We start from the raw sequence: 25,161 nt of genomic DNA, 5'->3' as shown, positions 1-25,161 counted from the left end.
AGCTCCTGTCCCGCATTTCGATCACAGCCTCGTCGGCCTTGTCAAGTTGTCAATGGCCATATAGGCTACTAAACCAAATAATATTTAAACTAGTGCTGTCAAGCGATTAAAATATTTAATCGCGATTAATCGCATTAATGCCATAGTTAACTCACGATTAATCGTGATTAATTACATTTTTTTTTAATGCTAAATATCCCTTCATTTCTTTGTCCCATTAATTTTTCTCATTTTAATGCTCTAATCAACATGGAGAAGTGCATCGGCTTGCCTTGTGCAAATGTTTTTTTATTGATAACAACATTGGCATATACTGATCAAAACAGGACGATACAAAAAAAAAGCCTATAGTGCAATTAAACGATGAACATACAAACATACTGACTTGAACATAGCAGTCAGGCTACTGCTTCTTTGTATTTGAGCCAAAGAAAAATAAATAAATAAATAAATTAAATAATAAATTGCGTTAATCGCGCGATAAAAAAAGTAACCGTTAAAGGTTGCATAGGTGATTTGCTTTTTTGGCCATTTTTGCAAAATTACTTGAAATCCTTATCATAACCCGCTTACAGCCACTGAGTTAGAAGTACTGACATGAAAATTAAACTTGTCAATCATCTGTGGAACGTGCAGGGCTCGAAAAACTCCAGCCAATCATATCCATTGCCACCGAGTTTCATTGGACAGTAAGTACGTCAATCAAACGGTCGTACTGCACTCCCCCTCCCCCCCTCCCCCGCGCGCGACCCCTTCGTGCAGTACTCGTGACCCAGAGCTCGTGACCCAGAGCAAGCTCCTGTTTGTTGTTATCCTGCGGTATCTACTGGAACTAGTTAATCCACATTTGGACCTAGCAGTAGAAGACAATTTCCATGGCAGACAAGACGCCACAATCCCCACCACCACCACCACCACCAGCAAAGAGAAGGAAAACTCTTTTTCAGAGAGTAATTGATAATAAAAACGCTGAAAGAGAAAAACTGAAATCAAGAATAATCCTAGGCGCTGCTTTTGAACGTTGGCGGCAACTGAAGGACGAGAAGGGTCTAAAAACCGATGCTTGTGTGGCGGTTGACCTAGTTTCAAAGTTTATACCGTTTATACTCGGTAATACCGGTGTTGAGACGAGTGTAGGCTATTACTCGGTGTGAAAATGTCCACACAGCGGCAACCCTAGTGAAAACCAGGACTTCCAATACAATTATATGAAACAAACATACATTTTCTAAAAATAGTATTGATTTATGTGACCGTTTAATGTTTATAACATCTGGTGCAACCATAGCCGCGAGAACGTATTCTCAGCAGGGGGTGCTGGAAAAAAAAACCCGGCCTGCACTAGACTCGCAACTCGTCACATTGATAAAAAAGATATATAGCAGCGCAGCTCAATTACACCAGTGCATGCGCGCACAGTTGAAAATCGATCGTTGTGTTCACTTCCTTCACACCATGGTTCACATCCAGCTGCTCACAGAACAAGTTTAGCGCACCACCGCTACCCTCACACTTTTTCATATAACCTTTTTTCAGCACTAGGACATATGAGCATTAAATAAATGCTGCGTCTCAACATGCCTTGGACAGCAGCGAGGATGACTCGCTTTGCCACGGGCCGAAACAGTTCGGAGCGACCACAGCCAGAGCGAACACAGCGGGGCAGAGGAGTGTCAGGAAGTCTTTGGTGTACACATCAGTACGGCCTATTTGCACTACTGTTTAGTGGCAATGCAGTGTTTTATTCTATGCCTTTTTATTTTCGTATATTATTTCAATTAATACAATTTATTTATTCATGAAATCAAGATCTGGGCTTCAAATCTTTTTTCCAAATATAGGTCGTATTACAATGGGGTTTGTGTTTATATTCGGACCAATACGGTACAGCGGATGCTCACATGACGTTAAGCATTTCCTGGTGCATAATGTGACGCTTCAGAACCTAAAATCCCGTTTCTCCCCGTTGATACGACAACACATAACCGGCGTTTTCAGAAATCTCCACTTTGGTTTTTAGAAATGATCGTTTTCTGTGATAAGACAGGGCCTCGGACAGGGGGTGTTGCAGCACCCCCAAAACCCCTACTTCCCGCGGTACTGGGTGCAATTTACAGCTGAATGTAGCGCCATGTTGTTAAACGAAAACCTACGCTAGCCTGGCTCGCTCTCGCGCATCTCTGTTCGCGCTCGTGCATGATTGCGCGTCCAGGTACTTGGAATGGGTGGAGTCAGAGTCAGCGTTGAAGGGGAGGGGGTAGGACCATTTGAGTTGTGTATTTTCAAAATCTGCTGGCGTTTCGCAAATCGCGTACCCAACCTTTAATTAGCCGTTAATAACACGTTTAACTGACGGCACTAATTTAAACCAAATAATACTGAAAACCAAATAACATTATTCTAGAGCGGAACATAGTAAACCAAATAATATTATTCTATTATTCTCCCCGCGACCTTAGGATATAATTGTACCATTAGTAGGGATCTCCGAGCGGGTCATCCAAGGCGTGCAGTCTCCCCTTTCCAACGACTGAGATTTGACTGGAGCGTCTCGCACAACGCGTTGTGGAGACTGATGCAGACTAGAGCTAGCCCCCCAGAGCTAGCTCAAGCTAATGCTGCGTTCAGGACAACCCGGAACCCGGAAACCAGAGAGCGCAATTTGACGAAAAGGCAAAGTAGCGTCACCATGAGTGATGATAAGGCGGCAAAGCTTGCCGCAGAACTAGATGAACTAAAGAACAGTCTAGCAGGTAATCGGAAGATGGATATTAACATGGAGTACGGGGATATGGATCCCAAGAACTCAAAGACATCTCTTTTTATCCTCGCAAAGGATTTCTACAAGTTCTCATTGAAGGCCTTAGATGAGCTGAAGAAGGTGTCGGCCGACTCCAGCTGTGACTCTGATGTTCCTGCACTTGTTAGGAAAGAGATAACAGACCTACTCCCTACTAGCGACCAGCCGAGCGAGACCTACAGCCTTTTCCTCAAGAGGCAAGTGGTAGGAGATGAAGAACCTAAGAAGAGATCTCACCAGGAATATGTGGACGTAGTGAAGCGAGATCTCAAGACCTCTGTACCCACGATCCCTATTCTGAAGACTCAACACCATGAAGTTAAAGGAGCTGTTAACATGACTTTCTCGACCAAGGAGCACCGGGACAGTGCAAAAGAAGCTCTGGAATCGAAGTACAAGGCTACCTCAAAGACCACAGAGAGAAAGAAGCTGGATCCTAAGCTGACAATGTTTGATCTGGAGGCTGAGTACAGCTGTGGTGAGGACCTAGAGAAGAAGATCCTAGAAAAGAATCAGGGTATTCGGCGGCTGAAAGAAGGAGAATTGTTCAAGGTTGTTTTCCTTGACAAAAAGACCAAGGATTTTGTAGTACTCCAGGTTTCACCTAGAATCAGACAGTGTTTGAGGGAGTCCGGTGACTGGATACATGTAGACCTCCGACAGCACAGAGTCAGATAGGTACCATGTGGTACAGTGCTTCGACTGCCAGGAATACGGACACATGAGTGGCTCTCCGTACTGTAAGAAGAAAAGTACACCTGTCTGCTCGTATTGCGCTGGTTCACACACTTCTAAAGACTGCCAAAGACGCAAAAGTAAGGATACTGCCGCTATCAAGTGTAGTAACTGCAGCCACAGCAACAACAAGAGAGAGAAGGATAAGTGTAGGACACACACAGCAGCTGATAGGCTCTGTCCCTTCCACGTCAAAGAGAGAGCTCAGATCATGGGGAGGACCTTCGGGAGTGATGAGGCAAAAAACGACTGTTCAGAGGTCAAGGGATCTTCAAAAAGAACTTGGGATAAACTAATACTGGCAAGTTTCAACGCACACTCCATTGTGAACAAAACAGTTGGTGTTCTTGAGCATCTTGCAGACCAGGAGATTGATATATGCTTTGTTCAGGAGACTTTCCTCCAGCATGCAGATACTGCAAAGCTACAAGAGATCAAAGACTATGGCTGGGGAATAGTTTCTGACCCACGGAAGCACCGTTCTGGAGGGGGTATTGCTGTTATCTACAACAAAAACCTCAAGCTGAAGTCCAATACTAATGTTAAGAAATACAAATCCTATCAAGTTATGGAGACTGTTATTGAGACCGAGAGTGCGATGCTACGTCTGGTAAATATCTACAGGCCACCGTACACGAAGAAGGCTCGGTATACTGAGGGTTTTTTCCTTGAGGAATTTAGTGATTACCTCTCTGACCTCTCCAATAAGCCAGGAACTCCAGTTATGGCCGGCGACTTCAAGATACACGTTGAGCGACCTGGTGACCACTACCCTGAGAAGTTTTTTACACTACTTAGCCAACATGGACTTCAACAGTGTGTGCCACTGGTGCCAACGCACAATCTTGGAGGGACACTTGACCTTATTATCACAACAGATGGGTTTAGAGACTGTGTGCACTCTATTAGTGTTGTAGACTCGGGAACATCATCGGACCATTCTTTGGTGAGAGCAGAAGTTTCAGCTAGTGTCTCACATCTTGTTGATGATGCTAGGAAAATCAGTTACAGGGACTTTAACGAGATTGTTATTGATGATTTCAGGGAGGATATCCTACAATCTGTGTCACTGGAGCAAGTGGTGCTCTGCGAGCCTTGAGGAATCTGTCTCTCTCTACAACAAAGTACTGCTGGAACTCATGGACAAGCACTGTCCGGTTATCAACAAGACTGTTGATAAAAGATCGCCCCTGAAGATCGCCCCTGGATGGATGAGGAGCTACGTGTATTGCAGAGGAAAAGAAGGGCTGCAGAGACAGCATGGAGGAAGGGAAAAGGAACACACGATGATTACGTCAGGCTCAGGAACGGTTTCTGTGGTTTAGAGAAGAAGAAGAGGATTGCCTTTACCAGAAAGTCTCTATTAGCTTCTGCAAGTGACACGAAATCCTTGTATAAGAAAGTTTACAAGCTGACTGGTAAACAATCCCAAGTCCTGCCTTCTAGTAAAGATACAAAGAAACTTGCTGGAGACTTTAAGGAGTTCTTTGCAGATAAGGTGAATACCATCAGATCCAGTATTGAAGCTGAAGCTGAAGAAGAAAACCAGAGGAAACCAGCAGATGATGATTTTAAGTACCCTGTGGGAATAAAGTGTGAAGCATTTGATCACATCAGCAAAGATTCTCTGTTGAAGTACATCTCTAAACTGTCCAGCAAGTTCTGCTGCTTAGACCCTATACCAACATTCCTCCTGAAGAAGTGCTCAAACGAGCTTGTGCCCATTCTACTGCACATTGTTAACATCTCGATGATGCAGGGTGAGTTTCCTAGTGAGTTGAAGAAGGCGGTTGTCAAACCGACCCTAAAGAAGAAGGATGCAGATCCAGACTGCTTGAAGAACTATAGACCAGTCTCAAACCTTCCTGTTGTCTCTAAGCTTCTTGAGCGGATAGTCCTAGACCAGCTGAACAGCCACCTGCAGACCAACAACCTCCACTGCCCAGTTCAGTCTGGGTCAGGGCCGGATTAACACTTTCTGAGGCCCGGGGCTAATTACCCGGGTGAGGCCCTTCATATCATGATGTTCTGACGCATGACCTCACACAAACCCACTGACACATCAGCGTACACAGTAGGCCTACCAATCTATGACCAATCTATTTAAAGTGAACTGGTAATATGATTTCAATTCAATTAAATTCATTTCAATTCAAGGGTAGCTTTATTATAATTGCAGTAGTGTTGACAAAGCTGACAGAATGAGGATGGGGAAACAAAATGTATCTGAATTGGCCTATTTGAAAATGTAGAAAAAAAGAAAGTATGAAATTGGTGATTTGGTGACTTTGGCAAATCATTACAGAAAAAGTAATAGGCCCTAAAATGCATTTGCTATCAAGTACAGCAAGTTAGGCCCAGACAACATAAATGAAATGTTTTTTGAAAGTTACTTAATTTATAGAAATGTATCCTGTTTTTGTAAACTCGTCAAAAACTATAAAACAATGTAGGCTATTAAACAAAGGTCAATGAAGGCCCTGGCTATGGCTCAAACGGTTTGGGCATTGAATGGTTAATTTACTCCGGGAGTAACGCCCTGGTACATGTCCGGTTACGCACAACAAACACCAAGCAAGAAGACAGGCAGGACCGTACGATGCAACATATTTGGGGTGAACTGTTTGAAATGTGCACACAAACAAGCTAAAACTATTTTACACATTAATGGGGCTGGGTCATATAGAGGAGGCCGCCGCGGCAAACATGACTCACCAAGGGACTTCAGAAGGCCCGTCTTCTGCTCTTCTTCCGTGCGAAATCATTAATGAGCTCCTCAAAGTCCATTTGGGCCAGCATGTCTTGCTCAATTGACATTAAAGTCAGATTGTTAAGTTTCTCCTCCAACATTGTCGTTCTCAGCCTGTTCTTGATAATTCCAAGTTTGGAAAATGACCTCTCCCCGCTGGCATTGCTGACAGGCAATGTAAGGTAGATCCGCAGTGCTATGTCGACATTTGGAAAAACTTGTTGTAGATTCCTTTCTCGAATGAATGACAGTAGGTTCATCGGCTGCCTGTTTACAGTGGAGACTTTTGCGAAATGCAAAAACTGTGCTAGTTCATCAGGGAAATCATCAGCCAGGTCTTCGTGGTATTTTGCCTGCAGGTTGACGCTTTTCTCGCGTATTTCACTGAGAGACAATGTGTCCAGTTGCGTTAGAAATCCGAAGTAGGTGGACGTTTCTTTGTACACTGCGTGTCTCTGTTGTAATGCACTGATCAGTTTGTCTATGATGACAAAGAATGTCTCCCGAAAGCGATTTTCTCCCGCATTGGACACAAGGGTTGGTTCGTCTGTGTCATCGGCCGGTGTGGTGCCGGTGCGCTTCACCTGTCGAGTCACAGTGTACTGCTGTGACAGTGATAGCGATTTGGCCTGGGATTCCAAGTGTTTGTACTGGGAGCGTAAATTGGACACAAAGTCTATGAGGGACTGGAGCAATTCCACAGCAGTAACTAGGTCCAACTCCACCGTCTGCAGGGCCCTGCTTGTGATGTCAAATCTTTGCAGCACGGTATCCCATATGATGGCGAGGAATGCTGTCTCGAATCTATTCAATTTTTTTGCTAGAGACTTCGCCTCATCTCGTGCGGCTGATTTCTGATGGTCGTCTTCTGCTATCTCGTTTAAAGTGTCGTGGATATTTTTGAAATTTAAACGGAGAGCTTTTGTAGCCCGGGCGTGTGCTGCCCATCGCGTCGATGAAAGTCCCTTCACCATCTCCATGCGTTTGTTCTCGTTAGACTCCAGTCCATCCATTAATATTTTCCAGCGGCTAGGCGAAGCTGAGAAAAAAGTGAAGATGGATTGAACTAGCCTAAAAAAAGAGCTGGCGTCACGGCAACAATCCACACTACAGACCCCAACAAGGTTCAGGGAGTGGGCCGCGCATGGAATCCAATCCGCAAGTGGGTTTATTTCCTGAATTCGGGCACGCAATCCCTTGTATGCACCTGGCATGTTAGACGCGTTGTCATAGCACTGTCCCCGGCAATTTTTAATGTCTATGTGCATGTCCTGCAGCACACCCGTGACTGAGTCAAAAAGGGACTCGCCTGTATGGCTAAAAATGGGCAGAAATTTCAAAAATCTCTCAAAGATCTTGCCCTCCTGAGACACGTAACGCACCACAAATGTTAGTTGGTCAGTGTGACTCAAATCTGGTGTAGAATCCACAATAAGTGAAAAATACTTTGCGTGTTGAAGCTGCATTATTATCTCTGATTGTACTCGCTGGCCCATGAGTGCAATAAACTCAGTGCATACAGTCGATGACAAATATGAGGGTGTTCCCCTCCCCTTGTTTCCAAAACGTTTTATCCAATCCAAAAATGGGTCAAACTTGGCCAGCAACTCTAAGATGCCCAAATAATTGCCGTTGTGCAATGAGCCCAGTGTTTCATTTTCTCCCCTGAAAGCGAGCCCACGCTCTGACAGAAATTTGATCACGGCCACAACTCTCCTCAATACCTCCTTCCAGTAATTCGCCTCATCTTTCAGTTGATCCTGCAGGCCCGCGTCGATCCCACACACCTGGGTGCGCGCAAGCCAAGTAAGCGCAGCCTTTCTGTGGGGCTGACCCGCTTCGTGCATCTCGACTCGGTCAACTGAGTGTTTCCGATCAGAGAATCCGTGCGTGAAAGCGGACGAATCGTTACTGAATAGTTTGCAAAAAAAACAAAACACATTTCCAGTAGATGGGGAGTAAGACAACCATTCTCTTGCCACCTTCTCTCCATTTCTGAGCGAGCGACAGAACAATGTTTTGCTCAGACATCGCTTCTGATTTTTATAGCTCCTTTCAGAAGCCGAAAAATCGACATCTTTATGTTGACATTGTGTGGGTGCTTCAATTCCCTTTCCGACCCAATAGCTTCGCGTCTCCTCATTAACTTCTCCCCAGCAGGCAATGTCTGTTGATATATCTGTTTTCGCCCCAGCCTCAGAATCAACAGGCTCATCTGCTACATTACCCACTGCTTCTTCTCCATCACTTGTTTCCTCAGAGATTGTAGCACTATTGCTAGCAGACTGGCTAGTTGGGCTGGTTAGTTGGCTAGCGGTGGTTGGCTGCTCTCCGTCACTGACAGTTCTATCTTTGTTGGTGGTAGCTGCTACAGCCGGCTGATTACTCCTCCACATGTTGGTTAATTTGGGTGTTTTCTGTAATAATTATTTCGCTCTTTCCTTTTTTAATTCATCTAATTTTCGTTTTTTTGCTCCGCTCTCGTGTTTCCTTTGGCCCGGCATTTTCGCGCGTTTTTTTAATTTATTTTTTTATGAATTTTTGTCATTTGACCTTCAGCGACCGGAGGCCCCCCTAGCGGCGAGGCCTGGGGCTACAGCCCGGTCAACCCATTCGTTAGACACGGCCCTGGTCTGGGTACAGACCAAATCACAGCTGTGAGACGCTGCTTGTGAAGATGACTGATGATATCTTTAGGGAAATTCATGCAGATAATATTGTTATTGTTGTCCTGCTGGATTTATCAGCGGCCTTTGATACCATCGATCATAAGAGACTTCTAAAGAAGCTGGAGAATGAGTTCGGTATAACAGGTTCTGCCCTGAACTGGTTCAAGTATCTCAAGGACAGGTCCTTTGGTGTGAAGATTGATGTATCCATCTCTAACCTGCTGTGTCTACTATTTGGAATTCCCCAAGGCTCACTTCTAGGACCCATCCTGTTCATTCTATACATAAAACAGTTACAGAAGATAGCAGAGAAATACGGTCTCAGTATACAACTCTATGCGGATGATTCCCAGTTGTATATATCATGTGATGGAAAATCTACATGTTGTATTGTTTTGGTCTATATGAATTTAAGTTTTGTTGCTATTCTGTGTAATTTTATATAGTGTCTGCCTTCTGCTCTCCTTTTGGGTCATTTAAAGTGTGAACGTTCGAGAGTCGTGTGATGCATTTTATTGCCTGCCTGTTCCTATCTTTTCGTGTGTCATCTCTCAAGCAATGCTTTGAAGTATGGGCCTGTTCTTCGACACTCTGGCTAGTGTAAACAAAGTCAGAGAGTTACATGGCACGGCCGCCGACCCCACCTTAGCCTCGGGGGGGGGAGCTTCAACTGTAAAGATAACAATCTGGTGAACAAAGACTTTTAGTATTGGGGGACCACCCCCTCCACTGCCAACCGAAGTGAATAAGAACTCATTGATTCAAACACTCAGTGGACTTGTCTGAGCGTACCTTCAGAGAATGAAGTAACACGCAAAGAGGAGCTCCCATCTGAGGCCTCAGATTATTGTAATGTATGCCTGTTATGTTGTTTGTTGATGCATGTTGTGATGTATCTTTGTTCGTATTTTTATTACAAATATATATAACCACTAATTGTCAACAGTATTGTGTGCTTTTTGCATCTAAATATCTCATCTGCTTAGACGCAATATCTGATACAGAAATTGCCACGACAATCATTCCACCCAATGAGACCTACTGAACTCTGTGATATTACAGCAAGGATCAACAACTGTCTGTCAGAGATAAAAAGCTGGATGATTGAGAACTTCATGAAACTCAATGAAAGCAAGACGCAGCTGCTCGTGATGGGTAAGACGCTTGTTCTCAAGAAATACAACCTTGAAGTAAAGATACAGTTTGGTGACACTACCATCACACCAACTATCTGTAAAGGAGACAGCTGGAAAAGCCTGGGTGTTCTCTTGGATGCATCACTGAACATGGAGAGACAAGTCAACAATGTCAAGCAGAAGTGCAGCTGGGATATGACAAACCTCAGAACCATCAGACGGTACCTTGATGAGAAGGTGAAACTCATGCTGATCAAGCAGCTAATCATCTCTAAGCTTGATTACTGTAACGCTCTGTACATGAATCTCACGAAGACAAGGCTTAGGAAACTCAAATCAGCGTTGAACACAGGTGTACGTTTCATCTATGACATCATAGATATGAACGTTGACCTCACTCCTTACTACAAAAAGGCTCACATCCTCCCAATTGAACAACGGATATTTTTCAAAGTATGTCTTCTCTGCTTTAAAGTAGTGAATGGGGTTGCCCCAGTGTATCTCCAGGAGCTTGTCACAATGAGTAGTAATGATCCGACCTTGAGGGAGTCAAGACTTCGTCCGGCTGATGTCGTTCAGATGAAGCTACCAAAGATCTCCAAGCTGAAAGCAACAAACAGGCGCTTCCGTAACTATGCACCAGAAGCCTGGAACTCACTTCCATCTAGATTGAGAAAGATTGATAATATCAGCATTTTAAAAGGGCCAATTGAAAAATGTTATTTTTGAACATCTGTAGGCATACTTTCATGTTTCCTAATTGAAACAGTTTATCTGTCTTCCATGGAGTGCTATATATTTGCTTCTACCATATGTTTTTGTTAAAGTTAGGAGTGTAGAGCCGCCCTGACATGGGCAATATTCTGTCTATTTTATAGTAAGTCTATTGTTGCATATGGGCGGGATATAAATATTTTGTTTCGTTTCGTTTCGTAGAGCGGACCTTTTCTTTAAACGCGCCAAATCTCACGCAAGTTGCTATGGTTACGGTGCGCGGTGGGTAGAGTAGCTGGCCACTGAGCTGTCAAAATGAGCAGTGAACCCCCCCCAAAAAAGAGACTGCAGCTATAAAAAAAAGGTTGTGGGTTAAACCTGTTAGCAACGACGAAAGGAATGTATTTTGCACATTATGCCGGAGAGAATTTGCCATAAGCCATGGTGGCGAGAACGATATAGTTCGCCACGAAAACTCAGACGTGCCCAAAAAGGCTGTGCTAGCCAAAGGAGCTAGCAACATTACCACATTCTTCGCCTCATCTATGGCCGAAAAATATAAAATTGCAGCAAGTGAGGTAACTTATGTATATCCAACCCGGTATCACGCGATTGCGTGCTCATGCGCACGAACATTAATCTATTGAAGCGTGTTCCAGAGTACGATAGTCCGACTTTTTGCGTGCTACACAGAACGAAATGTAAACCAATGCTTTCTGAATGGGAGTGTTGTCAGACAATGAACGTGCTCCACAAAACGCTACGAGAGAGAGAGAAAGAGAGAGAGGGAGGGACAGAGAGAGAGAGAGAGCGAGAGAGAGGCTTCAGAAAGGGTGTGCGCAGATAGTACAGTGCACCCTAGTTATGTTTATGCCAAAACCACAAATGCTATATGTATATATATATATTGCCTAATTATATATATTGCCTATATATATGTATAGGCTATATATATAATTAGGCTATAATTATATTATTTAGCGTGTAATGAGACAATCTATAGCCAAATTGTCGAAGATGCCCGAGAATCTCCGGGGATATCAGCATGGGAAATCGGCGAATCAGACCCATGAACCTATAAAGAAAGACGTTGTCTCAAGCGGGAGAGAACGTTTGCGGTGCTGGTTTGTGTCAAGGGGGTACAGTGCCGTGTTCCAATACCCGTACTGTCCGTACTTACTAGCCAAAATTTGAGTACGCAGTACGTTCCAATTCAGATCCGGCGAAAAGAAGTATACTTCAAGGACCCGGATGCCGTACTCAAAACGGGCTAATCGTGAAGTGTGGATCGAAGGACACTCCCCGTACTCAACGGCAGCCATCTTAGCTACGTAGCGAAAGAGGCGGAGCCAGGCTGAGCCAAAGTCGGCGCATTTCCCACATTAATAGAGTCATTTTGTAGTTTTTATAGCTGCTAAGCGTAAAGAGTTCACCGTTCAAAGCGGGATGTTTATTGCGGGGGAGGAGCCACGGCGGCAAACGTGATCATAATTTCCGGTTAGTGCACCACGGAGTACTCGATTTGGAACAGCACTCACATCTGAAAAATGAACGTAGTAGACAGTGCGGATAGTATACTTCCTTTAAGTATACTCATGATAGTACGGGTATGGTCTCACGAAAATACCTGACACTGTCACGTTATTTAATCTATTGAAACGTGATCAGGGACACGTAGGCCTATTTTCTAAATTTTGTATTTCAATTGGAAGTAGGCTATTTGTCGTGTCACTAAGCATGACTTCCAAACTAAGGTTCTGTCCGGTAGCGTTCTCCCTAATGTCCCTTATGGAGCGCCGTACAGATCATTCATTGTTGAAAATTGTCTGTGATAACTAACAAATGACAGCTTTTGGCCACCCGTTTCTATTTAAAATTGTCTGTGATAACTAACAATACGACAGCTTTTGGCCACCCGTTTCTACTTTCACCTTTGATACTGAGAAATTGTGACAATACACAGATATATTAAATGCAGATGCGCTGCTCAGTAGGCAAACCGCGAAGGAAAAAAGGGTAGCTGCTTCATCTGTTCTTTTTAGAATTGTATGTCTTGATGTTTATTTTATCGAGCCATATATTCTCTTGTTTTTGGCTATGTGAATGAACGTCCGCGTCGATGCCTCGATCGCAAGTCCAGTGTCGCGAGCGGACGTTGCCATGACATCTAGAAATCATACCGTATTTAATGGGTTGTAGTGAGTGTAATGTTACGTATTTTAGGAACACAAGCTGTATTTCCCTCACTTAACCAATAGGGGGTAGGACCAAACATATAAGCTGCGTTACCCTCACATAGCCACAAGGGGAGCATGACGTTATTGAAGGCTGCTCCCTCTTCACCTTTAATTAAGTGAAGAAGCCGAAGCCATAACGTCACCCCGGCCACGCCCACTAGGCCACGCCCACTGCATAGGCCACACCCACTTGACGTCCTGTACGGAGGACGTCGAGTGAACAGCCCAGAGATTTTCAGCGACACCCGCGAAGGGTCACGGGCCTCTGCCCGTGGCCCATAGTAGCCAGAGTTATTATCTCTCACACGTGTTCTACACGATTCCTAAAATTCCCTCCGTATAGCTTCACTTACCATGCCGAAACATACCGACGACTTTATAACGAATAAAGTCAGTTGGAAGCAACCCGGGATTGGACAACTTTCTTCAAGAATATGCAAAATTTGGTGACCCGCGACGTTTGGAAGAAAGTCCCGAGAATCCCGGCGGGCGCGACGCTAAAACAACTTCAACAGGCCACACACGTCTGAGGTAAGTATAACTCATTGTTTTAAAGATTAAATCTGAAATAGGATTGGTTATAAGAACATTTAGGTGTAAGTTTGTTTTAGCCACCGTCCGGTCGTGCTGCTCCAGAGGCCAAGACCTCGACTTAACAAGACATTTTACATTCAAGTCTGTTGGTATTTTGTTATTAAAGACGATGAATTATTAAGGTAAAAGACCCCCTGACCCCCTACACACGTGAAGTCCCCACCGCCCCCCCTCCAGGCCCCCTACACACGAGTACCCCCCCCCTCCCTTAGACCACGGTCTGAGGGAATACTCTGATTCTGATTGGCTGCAGTGCGTGCATTAACTCCTGCTATAGCCCTACAGACACCTGCTAAGTAGTTCCAGTCAGTGTTTAGATTCTCTGCCCGAGCCCGAGCCCGAGCCCGACGCGGGCCGATATTTCCCACCACTATACTCGGGCCGGGCCTTTGATCGAGCGTTTTTATTTTTATTTTACCATTGGTTTATTGGCCTAATCTGAGGAGAAATCTATACCATAAACAGAAATATTATAGGCCTTTATTACACGGGTCTTCTCAATGCCGTGGAACGCTCCATTCATGGGTAGTAGTCCGGTGACTTGTCTTTCCCAGCGTCTTCCGTTGCTAAGCGACGTCACCGTCTTTGCGGACAAATTATTTCTCTGCTGATCAACACTACGAATGGCCAAAAGACTTGTATCCCCCCCCCCCCCCCTTAAATAAATACTATGGCAGAATTATTATTATTATTATTATTATTATTATTATTATTATTATTCGCATTCAACTTGAACATGTGTTTTTACAGTAGAGTGGTGGAGGGATGACGTTTGTTGGCCAACCCGGAAGTGAGCGTCGCCCTGGATTCCCTCGACAAAAAGCCAACGGGTTTTGCCATTGGATTTTGGATTATTGCTGAAACATTTGCATCTTTGAAGCACCTCCTCAAAAACTGAAAATAAATAAATATATAAAAATAACCGTGCTCCAAAGAACGAAATGTAAACCAATGCATTCTGAATGGGAGTGTTTCTCAGATTTTTCCATGCTACACAGAACGAAATGTAAACCCATGCAAATAAAGACTTCATGGTCATAATAATTTAAATATCATTAATATCCTGAGTAAACTCAGGAGAAGTAATGACATCTCACAAATATGTATTTAATAAATTGTTTCAAATGACCCTGCCTCGTTAAATCAATGAGCTTGGTGTTTTGCTTTCCAAAATAGGTTATACTAGAAGTCTAAACTGCAGAAAATAAAAACATCCAAGCTGCCTTTTGAGGATACCTTGGAATATCTGCCTATTTTCTAACCATCGGACCCTAGTTTACGACAAAAACAACACAATGGACGGCAGCTCCTTTGCCGCGTGGTTTTTAGAGCCATGTAAGGATTAGAGGGGGCGGTCGATAGCAACCACCATAGCAACCATAACGGTCAAGTGACTGGATGCAGCCCCGTTGAAAGAAATTGAATACCACCTTACACACTCAGGATATTAATGATATTTAAATTATTATGACCATGAAGTCTTTATTTGCATGGGTTTACATTTCGTTCTGTGTAGCATGGAAAAAATCAGAGAAACACTCCCATTCAGAATGCATTGGTTTACATTTCGTTCTTTGGAGCACGGTTATTTTTATATATTTATTTATTTTCAGTTTTTGAGGAGGTGCTTCAAAGATGCAAATGTTTCAGCAATAATCCAAAATCCAATGGCAAAACCCGTTGGCTTTTTGTCGAGGGAATCCAGGGCGACGCTCACTTCCGGGTTGGCCAACATACGTCATCCCTCCACCACTCTACTGTAAAAACACATGTTCAAGTTGAATGAGAATAATAATAATAATAATAATAATAATAATAATAATAATAATTCTGCTCGATCAAAGGCCCGGCCCGAGTATAGTGGTGGGAAATATCGGCCCGACCCGGCCCGCGTCGGGCTCGGGCTCGGGCAGAGAATCTAAACACTGACTGGAACTACTTAGCAGGTGTCTGTAGGGCTATATCAGGAGTTAATGCACGCACTGCAGCCAATCAGAATCAGAGTATTCCCTCAGACCGTGGTCTAAAACAATATTATTCACGAGTTATAAACAACCCCTACACATCAATATTAATGACAACCCTGTGGAAATTGCCATAAGTGAGAGATACAATTTCGCACGTTGAGCACACAGTTGGGTGACTCGTTTATTTAGTAAGAGAGAAACAGGAAATCAAAACGTGCTAAAGGTAAACAAATCCCGCATGGGCTCTGACGTCATGAGACGCTCGTAATCCTTAAAAGGGATAGTGATCCCTGAACCACCAAGATAGTAAACGACATGCCTAACACAATTGAAAGAACACATAACAAAATACTTTAGGTGAATTATGTTACACTCACTACAACCCATTAAATACGGTATGATCTCTAGATGTCATGGCAACGTCCGCTCGCGACACTGGACTTGCGATCGAGGCATCGACGCGGACGTTCATTCACGTAGCCAAAAACAAGAGAATATATGGCTAGATAAAATAAACATCAAGACATACAATTATAAAAAGAACAGATGAAGCAGCTACCCTTTTTTCCTTCGCGGTTTGCCTACAGAGCAGCGCACCTGTATGGCGACACATTAGTGCCATAATTCACTAATGTGATAAAAGATGCATTCGGGCGTATTATATTATTCCACATGCATAGATATTAACTGCGAGCGCGCAAATGATCTCTGCGCGCGCGCAAATGACCTCTGTGCGCGCAAAACAGCCTCTCGCGCGCGCAAATTACCTCAGCGCGCGCAAAACAGCCTCTCGGCTCAAGGCAGGGCGGGCTTTCCTATGATTGGCCGTTTCTGAAGCGCGATATTTGATTGACAGCCCTCCTCAGCCTTCCTCTCATTCAATTCTGAATTGTACAGTAAATGGCTGAAACGATAGTTACTTATTGTAACTCTAGATTCTATGAGTATAGGCACAGCCTTTTAAGGCTATTGCTATTAGGTTATCCCTAGGCGTGAGCCGTAGCACTGAAAAATGTGTAATCCCCGACCACCAACAGCGTGGGCCTCAATTACGTCCGCGTGCGGCGTGCCTCAACGACGTCCGCATTTCGCAGATATAGTCGGGCGCCGGCGGACGTTCTGCTCCCAATAAACAGCTTTTCTTCAGCTATTTAAAGGACAATGAGGCCGACTGAAAGGCTGCGCCTATACTCATAGAATCTGGAGTTACACTACGTAACTATCATAACTATCTAACTATGAATGAGAGGAGGGCTGAGGAAGGCTGTCAATCAAATATCGCGCTTCAGAAACGGCCAATCATAGGAAAGCCCGCCCTGCCTTGGTTCCCTCCCCGATAGTGCCAAAATTAAATTCGAGCGAGCGTAAAAACATCTTTCGCGAGAGGCTGTTACGCGCGAGAGGCTGTTTTGCGCGCGCTGAGGTAATTTGCGCGCGCGAGAGGCTGTTTTGCGCGCGCAGAGGTAATTTGCGCGCGCGCAGAGATCATTTGCGCGCTAGCAGTTAATATCTACGCGTGTGGAATAATATAATACGCCCGAATGCATCTTTTATCACATTAGTGAATTATGGCACTAATGTGTCGCCATACACCTGCATTTAATATATCTGTGTATTGTCACAATTTCTCAGTATCAAAGGTGAAAGTAGAAACGGGTGGCCAAAAGCTGTCGTATTGTTAGTTATCACAGACAATTTTAAATAGAAACGGGTGGCCAAAAGCTGTCATTTGTTAGTTATCACAGACAATTTTCAGCAATGAATGATCTGTACGGCGCTCCATAAGGGACATTAGGGAGAACGCTACCGGACAGAACCTTAGTTTGGAAGTCATGCTTAGTGACACGACAAATAGCCTACTTCCAATTGAAATACAAAATTTAGAAAATAGGCCTACGTGTCCCTGATCACGTTTCAATAGATTAAATAACGTGACAGTGTCAGGTATTTTCGTGAGACCATACCCGTACTTCCATGAGTATACTTAAAAGAAGTATACTATCCGCACTGTCTACTACGTTCATTTTTCAGATGTGAGTGCTGTTCCAAATCGAGTACTCCGTGGTGCACTAACCGGAAATTACGATCACGTTTGCCGCCGTGGCTCCTCCCCCGCAATAAACATCCCGCTTTGAACGGTGAACTCTTTACGCCTAGCAGCTATAAAAAGCTATAAAAACTATAAAAACTACAAAATGACTATTAATGTGGGAAATGCGCCGACTTTGGCTCAGCCTGGCTCCGCCTCTTTCGCTACGTAGCTAAGATGGCTGCCGTTGAGCACGGGGAGTGTCCTTCGATCCACACTTCACGATTAGCCCGTTTTGAGTACGGCATCCGGGTCCTTGAAGTATACTTCTTTTCGCCGGATCTGAATTGGAACGTACTGCGTACTCAAATTTTGGCTAGTAAGTACGGACAGTACGGGTATTGGAACACGGCACTGTACTTATGTGACACAAACCAGCACCGCAAATGTTCTCTCCCGCTTGAGATGACGTCTTTCTTTATAGGTTCATGGGTCTGATTCGCCGATTTCCCATGCTGATATCCCCGGAGATTCTCGGGCATCTTCGACAATTTGGCTATAGATTGTCTCATTACACGCTAAATAATATAATTATAGCCTAATTATATATATAGCCTATACATATATATAGGCAATATATATAATTAGGCAATATATATATACATATAGCATTTGTGGTTTTGGCATAAACATAACTAGGGTGCACTGTACTATCTGCGCACACCCTTTCTGAAGCCTCTCTCTCGCTCTCTCTCTCTCTCTCTGTCCCTCCCTCTCTCTCTTTCTCTCTCTCTCGTAGCGTTTTGTGGAGCACGTTCATTGTCTGACAACACTCCCATTCAGAAAGCATTGGTTTACATTTCGTTCTGTGTAGCACGCAAAAAGTCGGACTATCGTAGTCTGGAACACGCTTCAATAGATTAACGTTTGTGCGCATGAGCACGCAATCGCGTGATATCGGGTTGGTATATCATACCATCAAACACGGCCTCAGCTATAACAGCACAGACTGTGCTGTGAAATTAAATGAGACTGTATTTCAAGACTCATTAATTGCCAAGAAGATGCACTTGGGGAGGACCAAAGCTGAGATGATCTCAGTGAACGTCTTAGGACCAAGTACTGTGGGGAAAATTGTGACTTACCTTTCTCCAGCCGAAGGTGAGCCCGTATATTTTTCAATTGCCAGCGAAGCCTCGAATAAGGGAAATAGAAAAATGTTTCCAGTATGCATGAGGTATTTCTCTGTGTCCGATGGTGTGCAATCCAAGCTTCTTGACTTTTATGAAGACAGCGATGAAACGGAAAATGGCATACACCAAGCTCTAACGACCTGCCTGGAAAAGTATGAGCTGAATATTAGAAACATCACTGCCTATTCAGCCGATAATGCGAATGTAAACTATGGGAAACATCACTCTGTTTACCAATTAATCAGCAGCGCAAACGATGGCATTCTGAAAGCGAATTGCCCAGCCCACATCGCTCATAATGCCTGCAAGCACGCCAGCGATCAGCTGCCAGTGGACATAGAGACCATTGTCTCGAAAATATATAGCCTCTTCTCAGTGTCTGCCTCTCGAAGGGAGGAATTGCGTTCATTTTTTGCATTTGTCTACATAGAGTGGCATGAAATCCTGCGTCATGTTTGCACACGATGGCTCTCTCTTCATCCAGCTGTCAATCGTCTCCTAGAAACTTGACCTGCTCTTACCTCATATTTCAGGTCCCTTGGGGAGAACTGTCCAGTGGCATTGAGGAAAACGTTTGAGGAGGAAGTTAACACAGACAAAGCTGAGATATATCTGTGCTTTTTCCACAATGTGGGATGTGTTTTCGATCTACTTGTTAAGAAGCTAGAATCGACAGATCTCTGCATCAAAGATGTGTATGAAGAAGTAAAACAATTCAAAATGAAGATGCTCCAGACAAACAAGACAGTGTTCTTGGATTCCAGACCAAGAGGCTGATGGAGAAACAGTTGCCAGCACAGAGGTCCAAGATACAACAAGACTTTGTGAAGTTTTATGACTCAGTCATTGCATACATTAGCAAGTGGTTCGACTTCTCATCAGACAATGTAATGGTGAAACTGATACCAATTGGCCTGTATGATGAGCTCTCCTTTCCTGACCTGGAGCAGATGGTGGCTGCACTAAAACTGACAGACAGAATCAACATGGATCAGCTGCATGAAGAGTTCTGTGCTAGCCGTGAGGTAATCCAGAAAGCTACAAAAGATACCACAAAATCCACCAGTGAGAAATGGGTGGCAATTTTCCAAAATGTGGGAAAAGACAACATGACCAACATGTTCAAGATTGTCTCATTTGTGCTCAGTGTGCCAGGCTCAAATGCCTTTGTTGAGAGGATCTTCTCACTGATGGCTAATAAATGGTGGAGAAAGAAAGAAACAGATGCAGCACAGAGCTGATCAAAAATGAACTTCTAGTTACTGTCAACTGTGACTTGTCCTGCAAGGAGTTCTACCTGGCTGTGTAGAAGGATAAAAAAATGCTTGAATCAGTCAGGAGTAGCAAGAAATATCCGCAGTAGCCTAGATGGTGGGTCTTATTTTGATTGGTTTGGTTGTTAATTAATTGCAATTTCCTATGTATGCAATTCCCACTTATAGCCTTACACTAGATAACTTCATAGATTAAGGGCAGTATTTCTCAAACTAATTAAATAATTTGTTTCTGTAATTTACTGCAGGGTAAGGGGAGGTCCATGAGACAGTTGAGTGGGGATAGAAACGGAGAGACAGACAACAAAGACGCAGACAACTGGATAACAACAGAGACACACACAGACAAGACAATAGTAAGAAACAACAGAAAGAGGTCAGGATAGCAACACCAAAAAAATGTATGAAAGACAAACAGTTAGGACAGATGGACAATAAGAAGAATGTTCTACACCCTTTGTAATTGTAAAAGTTACAATAAAATGTTTATATATAACCTACATAAATGTCTGTCTTTCTTCAAAATGCTATTTCCCCCCAAAGTGGTCCATTCATATGGGCCCTAGCTTTCATGACCCAGATTATAGCACTTATTTTTTGAAAAGACAGAAATTTGTTTTTTAAAGGCCAATCATTATTACTGTGAACCATCCAAGCAAGTACAGAAAGGGTTTGTCCTTTAACACTTTGAAATTAGTAGGTTTATGTTAGGCGCGCTCGCATGCACGCGCACTCCTGGAAGAAAGTGTCCTGCATATGAGGTTGAGAAAGTTGGCAACCCTATCCAGGATATAGAGAGCGACCAACTTTTTTTTGAGCAAGCATTGATTTCGCGTGACACAGTCTCAATTTGCGGGACGCAGGGTTGGGCATCAAAAGGCTGTGTGCGCACGCGCTACGCGTGACGGGTGGTCACCCTAACAGGCATGCGCAGCCATGGCACCACAAGGCCTGGTACAAGTTTCAGCAGTCATACTAACCCAACTAGCAGAGATATTGAAAACAGCTCTGGTACCAACCACGCCGCCAGCGATCCATCACCAAACTTCCTCTGACCAACCCTTTTTTCTCAGCTGGTTGATGGTTCAGCAAATCCTGCCCTAGAAGACATAGCTGACACGGAACTCTTGGAAAAAGCCAAAAGTCAGTTGGTAGTTAGATCTTAAATGTTACATTGTATTAGAATTAGGTTACATTACAATGTTCTCTTAGTATTTTGTATGTTTAGAGGGAGTATCGGTCCAGTCTAGGGTGCCCATTGTTGAATTACCTTGAAATGCCCATCCCTACTTCATTCAACATCTTAATAATAACTTAATAATAACTAAGTGACCATTAAGTATCCTCCATAACAAGCCATTCTGCTGCTCCTTTGATGCTAGGTATCTGAAAGTACAACCCTTGAGGACCTTGAGAAGTCTATGGCACCTCTGCTTGACTACTTGGCCAATGCAGGATGTCTGAGGCCTATGCAGTCAATAAGAGACAGGGATCTGCTGGTAGATGAGATTGTCATGTTTTAGGTCATCCATAGGTGCAAGGTACATTTCAAAGGCAGGCAGTGCTGATTCTTTACAGTCAGGTTAATCAGAAAAGGCTTCAGAATTGTACCTGTGTGTGTGTGTGTGTGTGTGTGTGTGTGTGTGTGTGTGTGTGTGTGTGTGTGTGTGTGTGTGTGAGCATGTGCATGCGTGCCCGCGCGGAGGGTGTAGTATTTTTGCTTGAAATGCCAATCCCTACTTCATACAACAATTTTTAAATGGCTAGTAGCACTTGAACCACAACAACATGGCATTTATATGTGAGAAGATGACATAACGTTGAATACACTGTGGTTAATACAAGGATGTGGTCAATGCATGGTTTTGCCTTAGAAAACTACATAAAATAGTGTCATGCGGTTTATATATAGTGCGGTTAATAGTCAGGAAATTACGGAAGTAACCCTGATTTAAATTCTGCTCAATGAATATAATTGTTCCATGTTCTTTGCACAGATTCTGTGAAGGCCTCAAAACAATTGGGGTTCTGGAGAAAATAAGAAGGCATCCACACAGCTTTCGTCCCCTGTTCTGCTTTCAGCCAAGCATACTTGACGGCTGACCAGGTGGAAGATCTTTTTAACATTCATCTGTCTCTTGAAGTTGAGCAACAGAACTGCTGAGGAGACAGTTGTTACCTTCTGGAGAGACAATCTCCAGGATGCAGAAGGTAATCGACAGTTTACTGTGCATCTATCTTTTCTTTCTTTTAGAAAACATAGCTACATCACAGAAACATTATAGCTTAAACGTCTTTATTCTATTATTGTATTATTGTCACGTAGCACCTTGAGATTGTTGAAAGATGAAAGGTGTGTAAGAAATTCATTAGCTATTCATTTTTTTGATGCTTTGGTTTTGAGAAGTAAAATACTCTTATTGGACAATTTATTCAGTATCAGCAGACGTTATGGTTTAGTATTTAGCTTAGATGTTGTCATATACACTTTATTTGGACCAACTACCAATTATGTTTTTCTGTTTTTATATAAGAAGAAGGGCCATCCAAACTACAAAAGACTTTGGCCTTTGCAACTGAAGCGTCTATGCATGGGCGTCAGTTTGGTTTGAAATGTGCTGGGGACAGAGACATTCGGAAGTGCATTTTCAGAAGTGCTGGGTACAATGAGGATGCACTCTTTTTTCTCTCTTTAGTGCCGGTAATGAAAGGTTCTGAAATACGGCATACCCATGTAGCTAATTTCTAAGGAATAAAATGTATCCATAATCTGTCTGGCACGTTTTATGAAGAAAACGTTTCCAAAAAGCATCGGACATTTGACCCAATATGTTCTGCTCCATGTATCCAATGTTGACAACGTGACATGACATGGCTAAGCTAACAACATAAACAAGAGGTGCTAGGAAAGTATATTAACTGCGCGTTTAAGTTCAGAAGGCCCAACGTGTGGCTACACACAGCACTAAAAAAGTCGTCAAGATTGAAAAAGAAAAAAATATTTGTTGCATAGCAGAACGCTGTATCACATCATGGGCTGGCTGTTCTCAATACACAACATGCATTCCATCCAATCTAGCCTACATCAGGCCTTCTGAGGGGTGTTCCACGAACGGAGGTTTAACAAACACTGAACTCTAGGTTGATTGACCCTGTGCCGACCAACCCAAAGTTTTCGGTTCCACAGCAGCGGTTATGCATTAGTTCAATCAACTCGGGGTTGGTTAACACAGGGTTGTGTGCGTCCACGCCAAACTTAAAAAGACGTGATGTATGGATCATGGAAACCCTGATCGATATGGCGAAACGGGCCGCTTATTTCAATGAAATGGAACTCCAGGTTCTCCTGGAGAGCTATGACGAGGAGAAGGACATTATCACAAGAAAAGGGAACGCTAAAACCTCTGGAACCCGGAGAACCAAAGCCTGGCAGCGGATCGCTGACCACGTAAATGCGTTAGTTACACGTCAAAAGCATGATCCTTAATATTTGAGCCATGAATATATAAATATCCCAGTTAAGCATTCTTAAAGATCTTACCACATAACCCCTTTCTTCTAAAACAATATGTACTCCGATTGCTTCCAAGCGGTCAGAGGATCAAGTATAAAAATGAAGTATAAAAAACATACAAACTGGTAAGCTTTTCCCACCATCGTATTGGTATAAATTTAAATAAGCCATTTTTTTAAGCCAATCGTGAAAAGGCCGACAGTCGGCAGACTGGATCTGGCCCTCAAATTGTCTTGACCCCGGTGGAGGAGCTGTTAATAAACATAAATTCAGGGCGCCCTGGCATGGAGGGGGTAGCCTACCTGGAGGTACCTACCACCTCAGGGAGTCATGGGCCATACCCCACACTGGTTGAATGTAGGTTTTTGTGTTTTGCCTTCGAAGTAACACATGCAAACCGTGTGCTTGCCACAGCGCATACTATTCCAAATGTTTCTTTTTTTGGTAACTGGGTAGAAAACCTAAAAGTGACAATTCATCAACTTCACAGATCAAGATGGATCAGTGCTTGTAATGAAGCCGCCGGCTACGATCGAACATTCTCCAGTGGATGCAAGTCCGTTAGGACTATTTTATACTTTATGTTGTAAATGCCTCTCGGCATAGTACTCAGACAATATTGCTCTTTGTATGATAGGAGGCCGATACAAATCTTGGATGGGTCATCTGAAACGACTGTGATGTGCTCAGCATCTCCAGCATTATAGCCTAGATAAAACTACCATTTGAAAAAAACGGAGGGCTACGCAAATAGTCTGGGGTGAACCGTGGCCAGGTCCTCAATTGGTAGTGTTGGCTATGTAAGGCTATTTAAATATATTAAAGATTTGCGCGAGAATCTATATCTCTCCACTCCAGCAAAAAGTCATCCAATATGCCAAGATGTCGAGCCGTGGTCTTATCAATCGCTCCCGGTGGATTGCACGTATAATTTGCGCTCTGATATCAGCAGTTCTCTCATCAAAAGGGCATGCCATTGTGAACACATGAAATCTGCGGTGAACGCCGGTTGAAATACCCAAAACCGGGTTATGTTTCAAACTTAACCTGCGCAAAACCCGGTCCGACCAGGTTTGATTCAGAGCATATGTTGCTATAACAACTAACATACCGTGATCCTTTTGGAACGGAAAACCTAGGGTTACAGAAAACCCTGGGTTAACTTACCCAGTTATGTGATAAAACCGGCTTTGTGGAACACCCCACTGACCAAAGCTCAGGCACTCCCCCCCACAATTATTCCAGAATTCAAGCAAAGCAAGAATGACCAAAAGTCACTTTGTGTCAACAAGAGACTGACTCCACCGACTATCAATTGCAAGTTGCAATTGATAGCCGACAACTTTGGTGCAAAAAAAACAAAAGACCTCGCCACAGCACCAGCAAATCTTAAGCAATAAATATTGCGTCTTACCTTTATTTATGTGGCAGTGGTCTGCAGATGCATCCCGTGGTGTAGCATACCACATCCATTTAGTTCTGATACTGATACTGTCCATGGTACTAGCAAGCTGCTCAGGTGCTTTTACCTATGTATTCAGGCTAAAATG

The 25,161-nt window shown here is 43.5% G+C and overlaps 1 protein-coding gene and 1 pseudogene across 1 annotated transcript; both read right to left on the bottom strand.

Annotated features, from left to right (window-relative positions):
• Window positions 1-25,161, bottom strand: part of LOC130405692 (smoothelin-like protein 2) — a 55,893-nt pseudogene that overhangs the window by 21,286 nt on the left and 9,446 nt on the right.
• Window positions 771-11,504, bottom strand: LOC130405504 (zinc finger MYM-type protein 1-like). The gene is made up of 2 exons (XM_056610619.1): window positions 5,042-11,504; window positions 771-4,849 (listed from the first exon to the last, which is right to left on the bottom strand). Exon 1 carries the CDS (start codon window positions 8,678-8,680, stop codon window positions 6,260-6,262), a length of 2,421 nt encoding a protein of 806 aa, XP_056466594.1. The 5' UTR covers window positions 8,681-11,504; the 3' UTR covers window positions 771-4,849; window positions 5,042-6,259.

The sequence above is a fragment of the Gadus chalcogrammus genome, chromosome 16 (genome assembly GCF_026213295.1).
Source record: "Gadus chalcogrammus isolate NIFS_2021 chromosome 16, NIFS_Gcha_1.0, whole genome shotgun sequence".
NCBI classification, from domain to species: domain Eukaryota; kingdom Metazoa; phylum Chordata; class Actinopteri; order Gadiformes; family Gadidae; genus Gadus; species Gadus chalcogrammus.
Note: the sequence above shows the minus strand (reverse complement) of the source record. Positions and strands in the feature narration are given on the sequence as shown.

What these genes read in the sequence shown, in the direction of transcription:
- LOC130405504 (XM_056610619.1), bottom strand. Translation starts at nt 8,680, where the DNA reads ATGTGGAGGAGTAATCAGCCGGCTGTAGCAGCTACCACCAACAAAGAT.